This window comes from Schistocerca nitens, chromosome 3, assembly GCF_023898315.1.
Source record: "Schistocerca nitens isolate TAMUIC-IGC-003100 chromosome 3, iqSchNite1.1, whole genome shotgun sequence".
Classification (NCBI taxonomy): domain Eukaryota; kingdom Metazoa; phylum Arthropoda; class Insecta; order Orthoptera; family Acrididae; genus Schistocerca; species Schistocerca nitens.
Genome location: NC_064616.1, coordinates 382,225,973 through 382,242,856, shown reverse-complemented (window position 1 = coordinate 382,242,856; position 16,884 = coordinate 382,225,973). Strand labels below are relative to the sequence as shown.

Sequence of the window (16,884 nt, the reverse complement as noted above, 5' to 3'; positions counted from 1 at the left end):
ATTACAGGCTCATTTCAGTTTTTTCAATCTTTCCTCAATGTTTTGAGAAAGTGGCCTACAAGAAAAAACTGTCATTTTTTAGAGCACAACTTGTTAACTGCCACATGCTTTAGCTTTCATAAAGCACTCGTCTCAGAAAAACCCATAAATGATCTCACAAAGGAAGTCCTGGCAGTGAAAAACCACAAAATTATCCTTCTGGTACATCCAGTCAATATATAAAGGCTTGCAATTGTATGGACCATTAAATTCTACTTTGGAAACTAAAATATTATGTCGCAAATGACCTCTTGCTTGGACGGAGTCTTATACTCATCATCATCATTTTAAATACAGGGCTTAGCCATCATCCAGTTCCCGGCTTCACGAAGTTTATGTCCACCATTACTGGGGTCAACCTATGCCTCTCATTCCTATCGAGATGTAGTTCAGAGGATTGCAATTTCTCTCTCATTTCAGTCCATGATGCTTCCACCTATCTCCATATATTCAGATATTGCCTCATTAACAGCACATGCATTCAATTCATTGCAAACATTGTGGTTATCTGACATTGTTAGGGGGAAAAAAAGGATAAGTGTTTCTTTTTTATTGTTTCGTGTGCTGCTTGATATTTGTGCTGCTTTTCATCTGTATCATTACCATAACTCGTGTCACAGTCAAGATATTTAAAATGTGCCACCTGCCAAATTATTTCTTGGTTAATTACTATCCTTGACCATACTGGGTATTTACCTTGAAAGACCATAACTTTCATCTTATGAAGTGAGATTTCAAAACTGTTATCTTTACATACTTGCTTTAGCTGATTTACTGCTATATGGAGATCATTTTCACTTTCTAGTGTTGTTACCTTATCATATGCAAATAGTAGTGCACTTTCACTTCTGAGCCAAAACAGTTTGACCATTGCCCATCATAAGATTGAATGCTGCCAGGTAGTATTGCAGGTACATGATGCAGAAAGGAAAGCATGTGAGCACATCAGAGATAAACAAGCAACTGTTCTAGTGATAAAACGTGCATCAGGTCATGAAAACTACTGACTTGAGTGACCTTGATGAAGTGCAGATTGTTATGGCCCAGCACCTGGAAATGAGCGTCTTGTCAGGTGGTCACATGCTGCTGTCATGAGCTCCTACTGAAAATTGTTGAGGACAACAAAGTACTGGATATTCACACCCCAAAAAAGAACTTGGAGGTCTGATGCTGCTGCCCCCCCCCCTCCCCCCAATAAAGCAATATATGTGGTGAGCTGGTGCTAGCACAAGTGTTTTGGAGCACACTGTTCAGTGCATATTGACAACCATGATGGTCCACAGAAGATAACTCCTACATGTTCCCATGTTGACCAAACATCATTATCAATTACAATTACAATGTGCACAGAATCATCAGACAATGGAAATCTGCCTCCAGGTCAGATGAATCACATTTCTTGTAACACCAGTTCAATGGCTGTGTCAAGATATGTTGCCATCAAGGTGAACAGCTGTTTGAAACATGCACCACATTGAGGATGTACGCTCGTGGGGGCAGTATTATGCTATGGGGGAATTCACCTGGCCTTACATGGGACCTCTGGTAGTAATCAAAGACAATATGACAGGTGTGGACAATGTAAACGTTATTCTGGATGACCTGCATTCTTTCATGCTCAACAGAGGAGGTCTATTATAGAAGGATAACTGTCCATGTTACAATGCTAGAATCATCAATGGTCTGTGGAGCATGATAGTGAAATGGCATTGATGATGTCTAGGCCATCAAATTTTCCCAATATGATCCCAATGAACACACCTGGGACACTATTGGGTACCAGCTCCATACACAAACCACACAGGAATTGCTGCTGCTTTCATCATCATCTTTGTTTTCCTTTCATCTACATCTACATCCATACTCTGCAAACTACCATGAAGTGCACGGCAGAGGGTACATCGCATTGTACCAGTTATTAGGGTTGCTTCCGATTCCATTCCAGTATTGAGTGCAGGAAGAATGACTGTCTGAATGCCTCTGTGCTCGTTCTCATGGTCCCTATATGAGCGATATGTAGGGGGTTGTAGTATATTTGTAGAATCATCATTTAAAACCAGTCCCTCAAACTCTGTTTTAGACTTTCTTGGGACAGTTCACATCCATCTTCAAGAGTCTGCCAGTTCTGTTTCTTCAACATCTCTGCACACTTTCCCATAGGTCAAATAAACCAATGACCTTTCATGCTGCCCTTCTTTGTCTATGTTCATTATCCCCTGTGAGTCCTATTTGGTACAGGTCCCACAAACCTGACCAATATTCTAGAATGGGTCACACAAGTGGTCTGTGAGCAACCTCCTTTGTAGACTGATTGCATTTCCCCAGTATTCTAGTTATAAACCAAAGTCTACCACTTGTGAACATTTAAAGCAAGCTGCCAATCTTTGCACCACTTTTACATATCATCAAGATCTTATTGAATATTTATGCAGCTTCTTTCAGACAGTAGTTCATTACAGAGACCCACAAGGTCATTAATATACAACGTGAACACTAAGGGTCCCCACACACTTCCATGGGGCCCACCCTAAGTTACTTTTGCATCTGATGATATCTCCCCATCCAAGGTAACATGCTGTGTCCTCTCTCCCAAAAAGTCCTTCATCCAGTCATAAATTTCACTTGATACACCATCTGACCAAACTTTTAACAATAAGTGTACATGTGGTACTGAGTAAAATGCTTTTCAGAAATCAAGAAATACTGCATCTACCCTACTGGCTTGGTATAAAGCTTTCAGTATGCCATGTGAGAAAAATACAAGTTGAGTTCCACATGATCGATGTTTTCGGAATCCATGCTGGTTGGCATGGAGGAGGTCATTCTGTTTGAGACACTTCATTATGTTACAGCTCAGAATATGTTCTAAGATCCTGCAACAAACTGATGTCAAGGATATTGGATGGTAGTTTTGTGAATCACTTCTACTATCCTTCTTGTAGAAGGGGCATGGTTTTTTTGTTTGAGGCATCTACGATAAATTATAGTAAGAAGAGGTGCTATTTCAGCTGCAAATTCAGTATAGAATCTGATAACAAAAATCAGAGGCTACATTTGCAAACTGAAGCACAAGAATAGAACTATACTTGTAATATAAAACATAAAATGTAATGTCCTATGTTGTTTGGTACTGGGTCCACTACTGTTTTTAACCATGATACATGACATTTTAATGACTCTCTAAATATGGATCAACAGCAAATATTTCATTCCTACACCTTAAACTAATCATATACTATTCCAAACATACAAAAAGACAACTAGCTATTACCAGAAATAGATATTAATGAGCATACACTGAATAAAGAACAACAAGCAAAATGCTAGCTATTCTGTTCTGTAACAAGCTAAACCACAGTCAATACACAAACTAATTGAGAAGCTCAATCCAATATGTTTAAAACAGAGAGCATATCTCACTTTGATGACTTGAAGGTACATTAACTTCTGAATCAGACTGATGAGGTCAAGGTGAAAAGATCCCCCAAGTGGAATGGAGATGAAGTTGACATCAATGAAAGAAAGAAGATTAAGCCTTAACATCCTATTGACAGTGAGAGTGTTGGAGAAGGAGCTCAAGCACACATTTAGGATGACTGGTGAAGGAAATTGGCTGTGTACGTTTTAAATGAGTCATCTTGATATTAGCTTCATAAATTTATAGATACCATGGAAAACCTAAATCTTTATGACTGGACAGAGATTTGAATCCTGGTCTTCCCAAATGCAAGTCCAGTGTTTTGCCTGTCAGTGATAACAAAGAAATCTTGTTTCAGTTACACTGGTATGTATTTCTTTAACGGATAAGCTGGAATTTCATGCCATTGTAAAATTCTCTGTTTTGGAAAAAATATTGTTGACAAAAATTCAAAGTTCTTGAAGGTTTACAACAATTAATACCTGGTTGACTGAAAATGTTACAGTTCTCTTTAAGACGATCCATGTAAAGAATGTCCCAAAACTGCAACCACAGATTAAAACATTATAAATTGCAAATTTTAGGTTTGGATGATCAGCAGCTACATGTGTATGAAGGAGTGATGCCACAGGCAAAACAGAAGAAAGAGTACGGTACCATGTGGTTATAATTAAACTGAAGATGTTCCGAGTGCTGCAGTGCGGATTGTATGCAGTACACAATGCTGAAACATCAAAGGTATGTTCATTAATTGGTACTCTTGGACAGTATGCTGGAAAAACATAATAGTTCCACTTTCCACCTCAAGTAGTCAGAATGTGGTATGGATGCAAGAAAAGGGGAGGAATGATCAAACACATGATAATGGTGGTTCTGGCACATTTATTAGGGTATAAAGTTATATAAAGGAAGTTACAACATGTGTCAGGATGGTTTTCAATCAGCAACTTGTGCATTCATAAGAGCATAGTTGACAGTTGCTAACAGCATATCCGGGGTGATCAAAGAGATACGTCATTGCATGCTATCGCTCAGATTAGGAAGAGCCCAGATGCATCCCTGACAGACACAATCTTTCAGATATTTCCACAACCAAAAGACACATGAATTTAGATCGGGTTATATGTAGAAGGCCACACATCTTGAAATTGCCTGGAGATGATGGGGTCATCACTGAAGATTTCTCAAAGCAGACCTATCACCTGGCAAGCAACATGTGGTTTCACCTCATCTTGCATGAAAATAATGGTACAGTTGCATTCTTGCAAAGCTGGAATCATCTGTTGCACAAGAAGGTCCTTATAATGTGCAGATATCACTGTACGAGGTGTGCTCAAAAAGAAACCAAACTTTTGAAACGGTGCGCCAACCAGCACTGAAAGAGCACTGCGGCTAGAGACCACACCTAACAGCAGCTTTAGGCAACATACTGCCACTTGCCTTGTGTCACTGGGACAATTAGTATGCGAACCACAGTGGCTGAAGTAAGCACGTGTACAGCCTGATCATCGGATTAAGTGCAATGAAGGAGCTTGAAGAAAAACATGGGTGTGTGAAATTCTGCTACAAACTTGTTTAAACTTTCACAGAGACATTTCAAATGCTTATCCAAGCATACAGGGAGGACTGTACGAGTTGCACACAGTGCTACAAGTGGTTTAAACATTTTCAATAGGGCAGAATGTCTGTCTGTGATGATTCCAAGTCTGGACATCCTTCCACATCAAAATATGATGGCCATGCAGATAGCGTTCATGCTGTGATTCACAGAAATCTTTGTTTAACTGTTTGGGAAGTTGTTGACAATGTGGGCATCAGTATAGCAACATGCCATCAAATTCTGAGTGAAAAACTTGAGATGCATCATATCAGCGCAAAATTCGTACTACGTTTGTTGACTGAAGATCAGAAACAGACCTGTGTGAAATGTGTGAAGAACTGCTTGCCACTGTTAATGACAATCAAAACTTTCTTATGAACATCATAACAGGTGAAGAGACGTGGGTATACAGCTATGATGCTGAAACGAAGATGGAGTTGTCACAGTGGGTCGGCAAAGGGCCACCTCATCCATGAAAAGCACACATGAGTCGATCAAAGATGAAGGTGATGGTTGTGTTTTTTGACTACAAAGGCATTATCCATCATGAATCTGTGCCACATGGTCAGATGGTAAACAAAGAAGTCTACCAGGAAATCCTAGTGCACATGAGGGATGCTGTGTGCAGGAAGAGGCCTGAATTGTGGGAAAATCAGAGTTGGATGTTGCATCACCATAGTGTACCAGCTCATGTGTCATTCATTGCCTGCAGCTATCTAGCACAACACCACATTCCCATTGTGTCCCATCCATTGTATTCTCTGGACCTAGCCCCTGCAGACTTTTTCCTGTTTCCTAAACTGAAAAACACGTTGAAAGCACATTGTTTCCAAACCATATAGAAGACACAGGACAATGCAATGAGAAACCTGTCCACCATTCCACAAAATGCGTTCCAGGAGGCATTCTGAAACTGGAAGAAACAATGGAAACGGTATTGCCAGTAGAGTAGACTATTTTGAAGGGGATAGGGCTTAAAATGTTGTACAATAAGCAATAAAGCTGATACAGGAAATGTTCGGTTCTTTTTGAACACACCTCATACACCTACCGGGCCTGTGAGGTATCATCTCCATGAAGAAAAATGGACTGAAAATGAAGGAGCTGGTGAAACAACATCACACAGTCTCATATGGTGAGTGAGGTGGATGTTCCTGTACAACATGTGGCAGAGTAGAACCACATGTGCAACAGTTCTGTGCATGCACAGCACTGTGCAGAATAAAATGAGATTCATCTGGCCAAAGACTATTCCCTGGCACAAGTCAGCGAAATTCTGGCAATGCAGCACTGCTATTGCTGCCATTCTAATAAAAAAAAACTTTACCAGCAGTGCAAAGTCTTTCTTCTAAATAGTCACTGTGCTTTGTATGGATAACTTCAACCTTCTTAATGCTTTACACCAACTGTCACTTCACAAACAGAATCAACATGTGTTGCCAAGCAACAAGCAGCATAAAGATGTCAAAACAGGAAACTTTTCCCATCCTGATAGCTTCCAGTGCCATATTTTCAACTGATCACTGAAAGTGGAACTTTCTTTCTCTCTCTCTCTCTCTCTCTCTCTCTCTCTCTCTCTCTCTCTCTCTTTTTAATGAACATACAGTGTTTCAGTGTCCTCTGATATATACAGCCTGCACTGCAGCACTCAAACATCATCAGTTTAGTTATAACCATCTGGTATATTCCACACTGAGTTAATTATGAAAAAATTATGTGTAAGACAAGCACGGCAATCTTTGAATTAGATGGTTCTGCAACAGCCGCAGAATATTTCAGGATGAATGAAAATTTGTGCTGGAAAAGGCTCGAACCCAGATTTACCGCCTGTGGTGAGCAGTTGCCTTAACCAGTTCGGCTCTCCAAGCATGCTTCCAGGAGTGACCCAAATCTCAATTTGTCCTGTGTCTACTCTTCATACCACTTCACACCCAAAAATAAAACAGCAGTCAATGAAATTTAGTGACCCTGAATGAAAAAATGTGCATTTGACTTCATCTATCAGAAAAGTTAATCACTAACATTTTCTTTAAAGTAAAAGGTGTTATTTTTATTGGCTTCCACGCAAATAATTCAATAAATCAGATGACTATTGCACACGACATCTCACCAACTTGAGGGAAAAAAATATGTGAGAAAAGACTTGGACTGAAAATAACAATAATAATAATAATAATAACAACAACGATCTTTCAAAAAGACGATGCATCTCTCCAACAGAAATGTTCACCCTATCCCTAAGATTCAGCACCCTCTGACTTCCACCTATGCCCACATTTTTATGAATTCGTGGCTGCAAACTGTTTTCAATCCTATTCAATAGCTGTGACAGCCACAGATGGGTATTTTGGAAAATTTTCATAATCACATTTCAGTCACTGAATCTGCTCACTGGAAAATGAAACAGAGTCTAAACAAAAAGTAAATGCATGTTTTACCTAAAAAACACCTTTCACTGTCTGTCCAATATCTTTTTAACATAAAACAGGTAATCCCTAAAAATTCACTAGACAACAAAGCATTTCTATTAGTCACTCCTCATACAAATATCAAATTCTCTTGCTTCAAGGATTTAAAAAATACTGCTAGCTGTATGAGAAGTACAAAGGTCTTTCATAAACAGGTCTCCACTGTTACACATGTAATTGGCTTGTTTATTTTTAGTAAATGCTTCTGTAGTGAAGTCAATATTAATCTAGCATCAGGGGGTGAACAGCAGTTTGTAACAGAGCAAGTTGGGACTATCCTGTATTTCCTTACACCACTCCTGACACAATTTTATTTTGTTTTGTTTCTGACATATTCTTATTAACAGTAAATATACAATACAGATACTTCAGGAGTAAAGGAGACCATTCACTGAAAAGCAGAAGCATTGAGCCATTGACAGGCATACACAAAAAAAGAAAGAAAACTTGCTAGCCCTCAGAGTAATCCTTTTCCAAGCTAGAGTACACACACACACACACACACACACACACACACACACACACACACACTGTCTCTTTACAGCACTGGCTGAAGCGTTGGGGTTGTATCAGATAGGATGGGTAGAGGGAGACAAAGGTAGGACGCAGGGAGATGGGATGGGGGTGGGTGGCTAGCAGATAAAAGGGAGGCAGCTAGCTTGTTGGTTAGGAATGCAGGAGGAAGTTGGGATTGGGCGAGGGGGCACGTGTTTACGGGCTAGGCTTGTGATGGATGGGTGTCAGTGCCAGTGGAGAGCTGTGCACACTGAATGTGATGCAGAGACATGAATTGGGAGGGTGTGGTACAACAGAGCAAGGGAAAACTGTGGGGTGGAGGGTGTGGGATACTAGAGATTGAGGCCAGGACAGTTACAGGAGTGAAGGACATGTTGTAAGGATAAACTCCTGTCCACTTAGTTTAGAGAAGCTGGTGGTGAGGGAAGGATCCAGATGGCCTGAGCTGTGGAGCAGTCATTGAAACTGAGCAAATTACACCTGCTTTCAGAGGTGACCTGGTCTCCGATGGGTGGCCACCACCAACAGTGGATGACACACTTGTACAGTGATGAGCACTCCCTTTCCCAGTATGCTGAAGATCTCACGAAGACTTTCACAGATAGGTGCTACACCCCCCCCCCCCCATATAAACAGGTTTCTCATGCCGTATTCTCACACACCCCCAATCCTCCCACCTACCACACCCAAGAAACAGCTACAAAGTAGTGTCCCTCCCCCCTCATCACCATTCAATATCACCCCGAACTAACAACTGAACCTTTTCCTTCACCAGCACTTTTTTTATTTATTATCATGCCCTGAAATGAGGGACGTCCTTCCCAGATCCCTTGCAGCCCTTCCAAAGTGGTGTTCTGCCAGCCACCGAACCTACACAACATCCTAGTCCAACCCTACGCCACTCCCACTCCCAACCCATTGCCACAGATATCATATCCCTGTGGAACACCCTGGTGCTAGACCTGTTGAAATGCACCCACCCAGCACTTCTTACTCCATTCTTGTCACAGGCTTATCCTACCCAACCAGAGGCAAGGGTAGCTGTAAAAGCAGCCATGTCATATACCAACTCCGCTGCAAACAATACACAGCTTTTTATGTCAGTACGCCTGCCAATGAGCTGTCCACCAGCATGAATGGCCACCGCCAAACTGTTGTCAATAACAAAGTTCACTTCCCAGTGGCACTAGATGTAGCTGAGCATAAAATGCTCAATTTCAATGGCTGCTTCACAACCCAGGCCGTCTGTATCCTTCCCTTCACCACCTGCTTCTCTAAACTACACAGGTGGGAGTTATCCTTGCAACACATCCTTTGCTCCTGTAACTGTCCTGGTCTCAAGCTCCAGTAACCCACTAGCCCCACACCCTCCACCTAGCAGTTTCCCATTCCTCTGTCCTATCACCCCCTCTCAATTCACATCTCCACCACGTCACCTTCATCGTGCGCCATTCTACTCTGGCTCAAACCACTATGCCCACATGCCTAACCTGTGCACCTGCAACCCATCCCTCCCACATTCCTGGTTAGTAAACTGGCTGCCTCCATCATCTGAGCCACTAGCCACCCATCTCCCCCCCCCCCCCCCCCTACCCACCTCACCCAAAACAGCCCCCATCCCCAACGTAGACCACTTACTGAAATGTAGCAGTGGCAGTGTGTGTCCAGCTGACACCATATAAGGGCATAGGTGTGTGTAAGGGGGGGGGGACATGCACGTGTTTGGGCATGTGCACATGCACCTGTGCACTCTACCTCATGAAAGGATTGCTCTGAAAACCAGCATTTTTTTTCCTGGTCTGCTTTACTCCTGAAGTATTTACATTCTACCAGATCTTTCCTGTAAATACATGATAGTTACACAAAACAGATAATTTCTTACCAATTCAGTATTTCATTAAAATTTATTATTTATGGAATAGTGTTCAGACTAGTGAAGATAACAGTATATTTGGTTTCTATGGAAACATTTTCTTTAAAGGAATATTCAAGATGTATGCTACAGGCAAACCAGGTGATGCTGAAGTCTTCTATGAGAAAATAAAAACCAAACTAAACTAAACTTCATTCCATCTGAACAGGCCTTGGAAGGCCCAACAGTACTGACCGACCACCACGTCATCCTCAGCCACAGGCATCACTGGATGCGGATACGGAGGGACATGTGGTCAGCACACTGCTCTCCCGGCTATATGTCAGTTTACAAGACCGGAGCCACAACTCCTCAACAAGTAGCTCCTCAGTTTGCCTCACAATGGCTGAGTGCATCCTGCTTGCCAACAGCGCTCAGCAGACTGGATGGTCACCCATCCAAGTGCTAGCCCAGCCTGACAGCGCCTAACTTCGGTGATCTGACGGGAACCAGTGTTACCACTATAGCAAGGCCATTGGCTCTATGAGAAAATTGCTGTTTCTAAATTAATAGTTCATATTTGAAAGTTCTAATTCTCCCCTTTTCAAGAAACATTTTACCTTTTCCAAAAACCTCGTATTTCAAAAGTTATTTATATTCAAAATTTTTGTGTTCTAGAAAGTTCCAATCTTAAACTGTTGTTATTTACACAATTCAGTACCATAGTTCTGCAGCCCTGATTTTTCTGGTTCCAAAAATGGCCACTTTCATTAAAATAACTTGTGATTTTGTTAATTATTCAAATTACAAAATTTCACTTTCTCGGAACTTACTACCTAACGTATAGTAAGACTGTATTTCAATAATAGCAGTTTCTGATATTACATGCATCTATAATATGCAAGCTTTGTACATGAAGCCTCAGTCCATTGGTACTCCCGGCTGTTCCAGTCTGTGACACACTATAGAACGTGCAGTTATTAAGTCATTGCCCAAGAGAGAAAATGTACACACCATGTAATATTCAGTATAGCCATATAAAGTAACATGTTAGCCTACCAGAAGTGAACTTGTTGCTATGGTTCTAACTGGTATAATTCACTAACCTGCTTCAAATATTAAAGCTCCTGTGTGTAAATAAATATGAAGAGATCAAAAATAAATTGCTGCAGTGTGGTGCACTTTATTCAACATAAAAATGTTATCGGATCTATTACTAGCAGAACAAAAGACCAACAGAAAGCCTAGCATTGTATGACAATACTACCAAGGCAGAACTTCACACTGATGCTAGCAGTTATGGTATAGATGCAGTTCTAGTGCAAATTCAGGAAGGTGTTTATGCTTCCAGAGTACTGCCCAAGAGCACTCTCCAAGATGAATTACTCTACAACTGAGAAAGAGAGCCTTGGAGCTGTTTGTGCCATCAATGAGTTCTGGCTGCATTTATTTGGTGAACCATTTATCAGTGTGACAGGCCACCATTCACTACACTGGCTGCTAGCCTGAAGGTGCCTTGAAAAGCAAGATGTGCACTGAGGCTTCACGAGTACAGTGTCACAGTGGTATACAAATGCACACTCAAGTACAAGGATGTCCACTGCCTTTCAAGGAATCCTTTGGCAGAACACAGCAGCTTTCATGAAATCTTAGTCATAGCTACACTAAATGACAATGCTGCTGAACAGAGGGTATATCCAGCACTTCTAAAAACCACAAAAGTCTTAAATGATGCGGAACTGACCAAATGACGATTCAAGTTAATTAATGGAGGGGAACTAAGATTGCGTGAAGCATAAATCTTGCTCGTCATCCCAGCTCAGCTATGGCCAGCTATCCCAAAGTATTGCCATGAAGCTCCAACAGCTGAACACATGGGATTTGTAGAGATTCTAGACAGAACTAGACACAGGTATCAATGGCCAGGTCTCTACCAACTCATTAGACAGTATGTGAATCAGTGTAAGGAGTGCCAGAAACAGAGGCACATGCCGCAGTTGCCTTCAGAGCATTTGGTACAAATTCCTTCTGCAGCTACGTCATGCCAATGAACTGGATTTAACTCTTTGGGAGGTTCCCAAAGTCAACAAATAGGAATCAGTGGATAATAGTCCTTTCTGGCTACCACATCTGTTATGCTGCCATCAAACCTGTGTCGACTCCTGAAGCTCTGGAAATTGGAAAGTTCCTTGCAGAAGAGGTTATTCTGAAACACTGAGTACCCTATGTGATGGTCTCTGATGATGGAAAAGTTTTCCAGTCAAGAGCAGTATTAGAAGTAATTTCACACTGCAACATCATAAACAAGATGACAACTGCCCGTCTCCCACACATGAATGGCCTCACAGAATGCTTTAGTATGATGTTGGTAGATATGCTTTCGATGTACTTTGATGCTGAACAGAGAGACTGGAATACAATACTGGCCATCGTGACATTCACATATAACAAAGTGAAGCACAATGCAACAGGCTTCACAGGCTCCATAGCCACAAGGTCAAAACGCTAACCTATACACTGATTCTGTTTCAGCTGGATGATACTCAGGATGACTAAGTGAAACACCCCATCACCAGGGCCAAAGAAGCTGGCTCACATACAGACCATGAATACCAGGAGAAAGACTGAGAACACTATTATGCCATGCACTGGTCAATACGATCCAGCCTGGGAGACTTGGTATGGATTTTTTCACCTGAACGGAAAGTAGGACTATTGGAAAAGTTATTATGTGCTACTTTAGGCTGTATCCTAACCTTTGCCACTTATACAATGTCACATACAAAGTCAGGGATTCTGGCCCTTCATCAAGAAAAAAAAGCATAGAGACATCGTCAATATCCTACATACCGAGCCTATCACAGTTTTGGGACACAAATCGAGATGGGGGTTCTCATTCAAGGAAACTGAAGATGCCCTCAAAGATCGCAAAGCTTTGATGGGAGGGGCTACCTCCAATTTCCATCATATGTAGTGAAGAGTATGTGGTAACACAACCAAAATGTGAGGATCTGCCAGTGCTACCATACAGAGGACCACTGACAACATCCATATCCATGGTGTTGTAGTTCACTTAAATGACAACTTCTGAAACAGCTGGTCACTACTGTTTCTCCAAGGGAGGGAGAAATGCCATAAGCTGTGCTGCACGCAGTGTGGGGTAGTGGTTAGTGTCACTGCAAGATGTGCTAAGGACAACACCATTATCAACTATTTGTTATTTAGTATTTATCATTTGTGGAACGATTTTGTAATTTCTCATGTTTGTCATGTTTGTACATTCTGGGATATTTGACGTTTGTATAAATACCAGCGTTCTGGGACATTTGATGTTAGTATAAATAGCTGCACTTCACATCTAAGCATTCAGTTCTGCTTTGTTCAGACGCTGGTGTTCATAATAAATATGTTTTCATTGCTAAGTGTTGTAGTTTCACTGACAACCCTCCTTTGGGATTGAACTTGAGTGTGGTTATGTCGTGACATTATGGATAAAGTAACTGCTCACGCAGACTTCATCATACAAGAACATTACTTCTGACTTCTGCAGCTGCAGTTCTTCACACACTTGTTTCAGGATAATCTTCTACCTATGTAAATGCAGATCGAGCATGCGAATTTTATAAGATGTATCATAATTTCTTGTTGTTGTAGTTAATAATATTGTGCCTATAAATTTCTGGAATCATTACCATGTCAATCATTTCCATGTCAAAAAAACAGGACTGAAATTTAATGTTAATGTTATTCATACTATATGGAATCACCGAGACTGCTCTGTGACCAGTATAACCTCAATATGTATATAACAAATGGATGACCTAAGACACATTTGTAACTACTGTGACAGACAGTAGTATCACAGCCAGTGCATAAAAGTACACAATCAATTAGAAATCAGCAACAACATCTAACACGACAATCTATGCCAGTGAGTATTAAATAATCTAACGTAAGTAAATTGGCCCATACTAAAAAGATATTTGTTAGCAGATATATGTTTATTAGCACTTTCTTGTAGTTTTGACCAATACTGTTTTTATTTTACTTGGTTCATTTATTTAATGAAAACTGTTAGATAGGCACAGTTTTGAGTATAGGGTTAATATTTTTCTTGTTTGTTCCTTTTATATTTGTATATTGTTCAACTTTTTACTTTTTATTTAAAATACAATACCACCACATTCTCAAAGATGAAATTTACTGTGAGTTCCCTGACACACTTCCATTTTCCTGAATTTATCCATTTCTGTTTATTTTATGGATATTGCTTAAGTTCCTCATATATTCTGTAGCTACAGTGATTATTCTATCTTTTAATTGTTTTGTGTATCATTCTTCATCTTTTACACCTACTGCATCACTCTCCATGTTTTATACTTCCTGAAGTAGCCTTATCAAGTACTAATTTTATTTTATTGGTATTTTTATTAATATAAACTGTTATTTAGGCTTGCTGTTCCAGTTTTGTGTTAAAGTTTTTTCCTGTTTACTCCCTTTATATTTATTTACCATTTACCTATTTACTTTTCACATTGCATTACCACACTCTGTCAAAGATACTATTCACTGTATGTTTCTCGCATGTAACTTCTTCTCCAATGTTGTTAACAAACATTGTAACTTCTTTGGTGACAATAGTCAGTAAATGTCTGAAGATGGCCTTGTAAGCCGAAAATTGGCTAACACAATAAAAGTAATACTGTAGAACCAAAGCAAACTAGTGCTTTCCATTTATTGTACTGTTGGCTACCAAGAACCAATGGAAGATTCAGTTAACTCAATACTATGATCTGTAAGAATAAGGGATTTTTATTAAAAGAACCATAAGGTATATTTTGTGTTTTCTGATTTATATATTTTCACATTCTACATCTGTATATTTTTCTATCAGCAAAACACAGACCTGTGATATTTTCTATATTAGTCATAAAGTTCGTTTTATTATGAATGCTCCGACTTAAGACTAAAAAAACCATCTCCACACTATCTACTTCTAGTTTTTTCCAGTTATTCCTCAAAAATGTTCATATTGTCAACCACGTCTCCATTTATATCAATGAAAATAGTCAAATTTCGAAAATATTATATAATTGGATAAGCAGAAAAATCTACTCACTAAGTGGCCTTCTGCCAGAAGAAGGAGCCACTGGCTCCAAAAGCTTGCTCATTTCTTTAACCTTTATGTGTGTGTTTTTCTGCCACCACTTGATGAGTAGATTTTTCATCTATACAATTATATTAAGTTTTTTGTTTAGGAAATTTATGTTTAATCCCTTGGCATCTTTAATCCTGGTTGTTGTGTGTGTGTGTGTGTGTGTGTGTGTGTGTGTTTTGTAATTAACCCAGTCATAAGAAGAACCCAATCTGTTATGAATAGCTAACCGTAGCAGATGTTTCTAAATGGTGCAAGACTGAAATAGGGAAGATATAAATTTAAATTTGACTGAATGGAGGAAATCACATAAAAGGACGGTGAGTCTGTGCTTTACCAGTAACACATTTTTTATGCAATTCAGTTGGTGAACATTTTATATTCAGTCAAAAAAAAAAAAACATTTTGGCCATTTCTGCTTACCTGTGGAAACTGTCCACCATCTTCAACTGTCCACGTAAGTCTTTTTTATTAAGATGATCGAGCATACGAGCATCCACTAGACATTCCATGAAGGTTGTGCGATATTGTGGCAGGCCCAGGGAAGGTAACCATGCATTCCCCACCCATTCATGATTCATATCTCCAAATGCTAATGTGGTACGTGATGTCTTTGGTGCTGATGGACTTGTCAGAGAAACCATCTCCTGAATGGCCAGTCGGAGTTTCAGCCTGTGAAGCGGGTTGCTGTAAAACAAATTCCACTTGTTACATGTATATCACAACTATGCATAGAAAGGAGTAACACAAAATAATGTATTTATATTTAACAAGAAAACAACAACAAAGCTCTAAGAAGACATGCAAAATAAAAAAATAAAAACAAACAGGGAAACAAAACTTATTGCAATTCAAATAAAGGATTAATACAAGTAAAATAAAAGGCAGGAGGGACATAAACTTCTTATTTCATATGAAATTTACAAATTTTGCATGAGAATTTACATAGTATTTCTTCTGTGCTGCTCAAAAAATGCAGACAATAACTATGGTAGTCTGTGTTCACAACTATACGTTCTTGTTTCAACCTTTGGATGACTATGGTGAACTCTTTTTATGATATGGCAAGGAAAGAATAATGTATACCTGGTATGATATCTGTCTGTAGTGTAAGTATTCTGAAGGGATAAAAATCCTGTCAGAATTTAGAGTGGAAAAGCAACTTTCAATACCAGCAGAAAATGTAGAGACTGTCAAATGTGTGCAACTTCAGTGAATGTAGTGTGGCTTCCATGTTCCTCTTTTCACACTTTAGTGAAGTGTTAATATGGTGGCTTTTGTTGGAAGAGAACTAGGAACTCATGATAATTTTCCTTTAGGAAACTTTCACAGTGTTTGGTAGGAGAGTAATGGTTTCTTTAACCATCTAGCCAGGCTGACACACATGTGCGTGCTCAGCACTTTCTGTATGATTCTGCAGGGCATGCTGCTATCATGCTGGGTATAACTCCTGGGCTATTTGTAAGCCGGAAATTACTATTCTCCTGTTGAATCTTTTTCTATTTCTCTGGAACATCAGGAGTCAGATTTTACACGTTCTCAAGTGTCACAGTCAACAGAAATGGACACGTTATGACATATCTGACAGCACCATAAGATACACCAGCTGTCATACACTTGTAAGCAACAAAATGTTGACCAACAAAATGTTGCTAACAATTTATGGTAATATTATGAAATTTATGTCTAAGCAGCACAAAAAATCCGTAAACATGATTTTCCACTAAACTACAATTTGCCCTCTTATTAGAAAAACATGTTTGCACTGCAAGTTGAATCAGATGTATTATATTACTTCATACTGTATAATGAAAGTTGTTATTTTCAACCACTGGA

General features: G+C 39.7%; 1 protein-coding gene across 1 annotated transcript in view; it reads right to left on the bottom strand.

Moving 5' to 3' along the window:
- The window catches only part of LOC126249243 (liprin-alpha-1), a 401,613-nt gene that overhangs the window by 34,312 nt on the left and 350,417 nt on the right, over nucleotides 1-16,884 (bottom strand). The window contains exon 23 of the mRNA XM_049950901.1: nucleotides 15,472-15,735. Within this exon, the coding sequence (XP_049806858.1) occupies nucleotides 15,472-15,735 (264 nt within the window). The remainder of the gene's footprint in view (nucleotides 1-15,471; nucleotides 15,736-16,884) is intronic.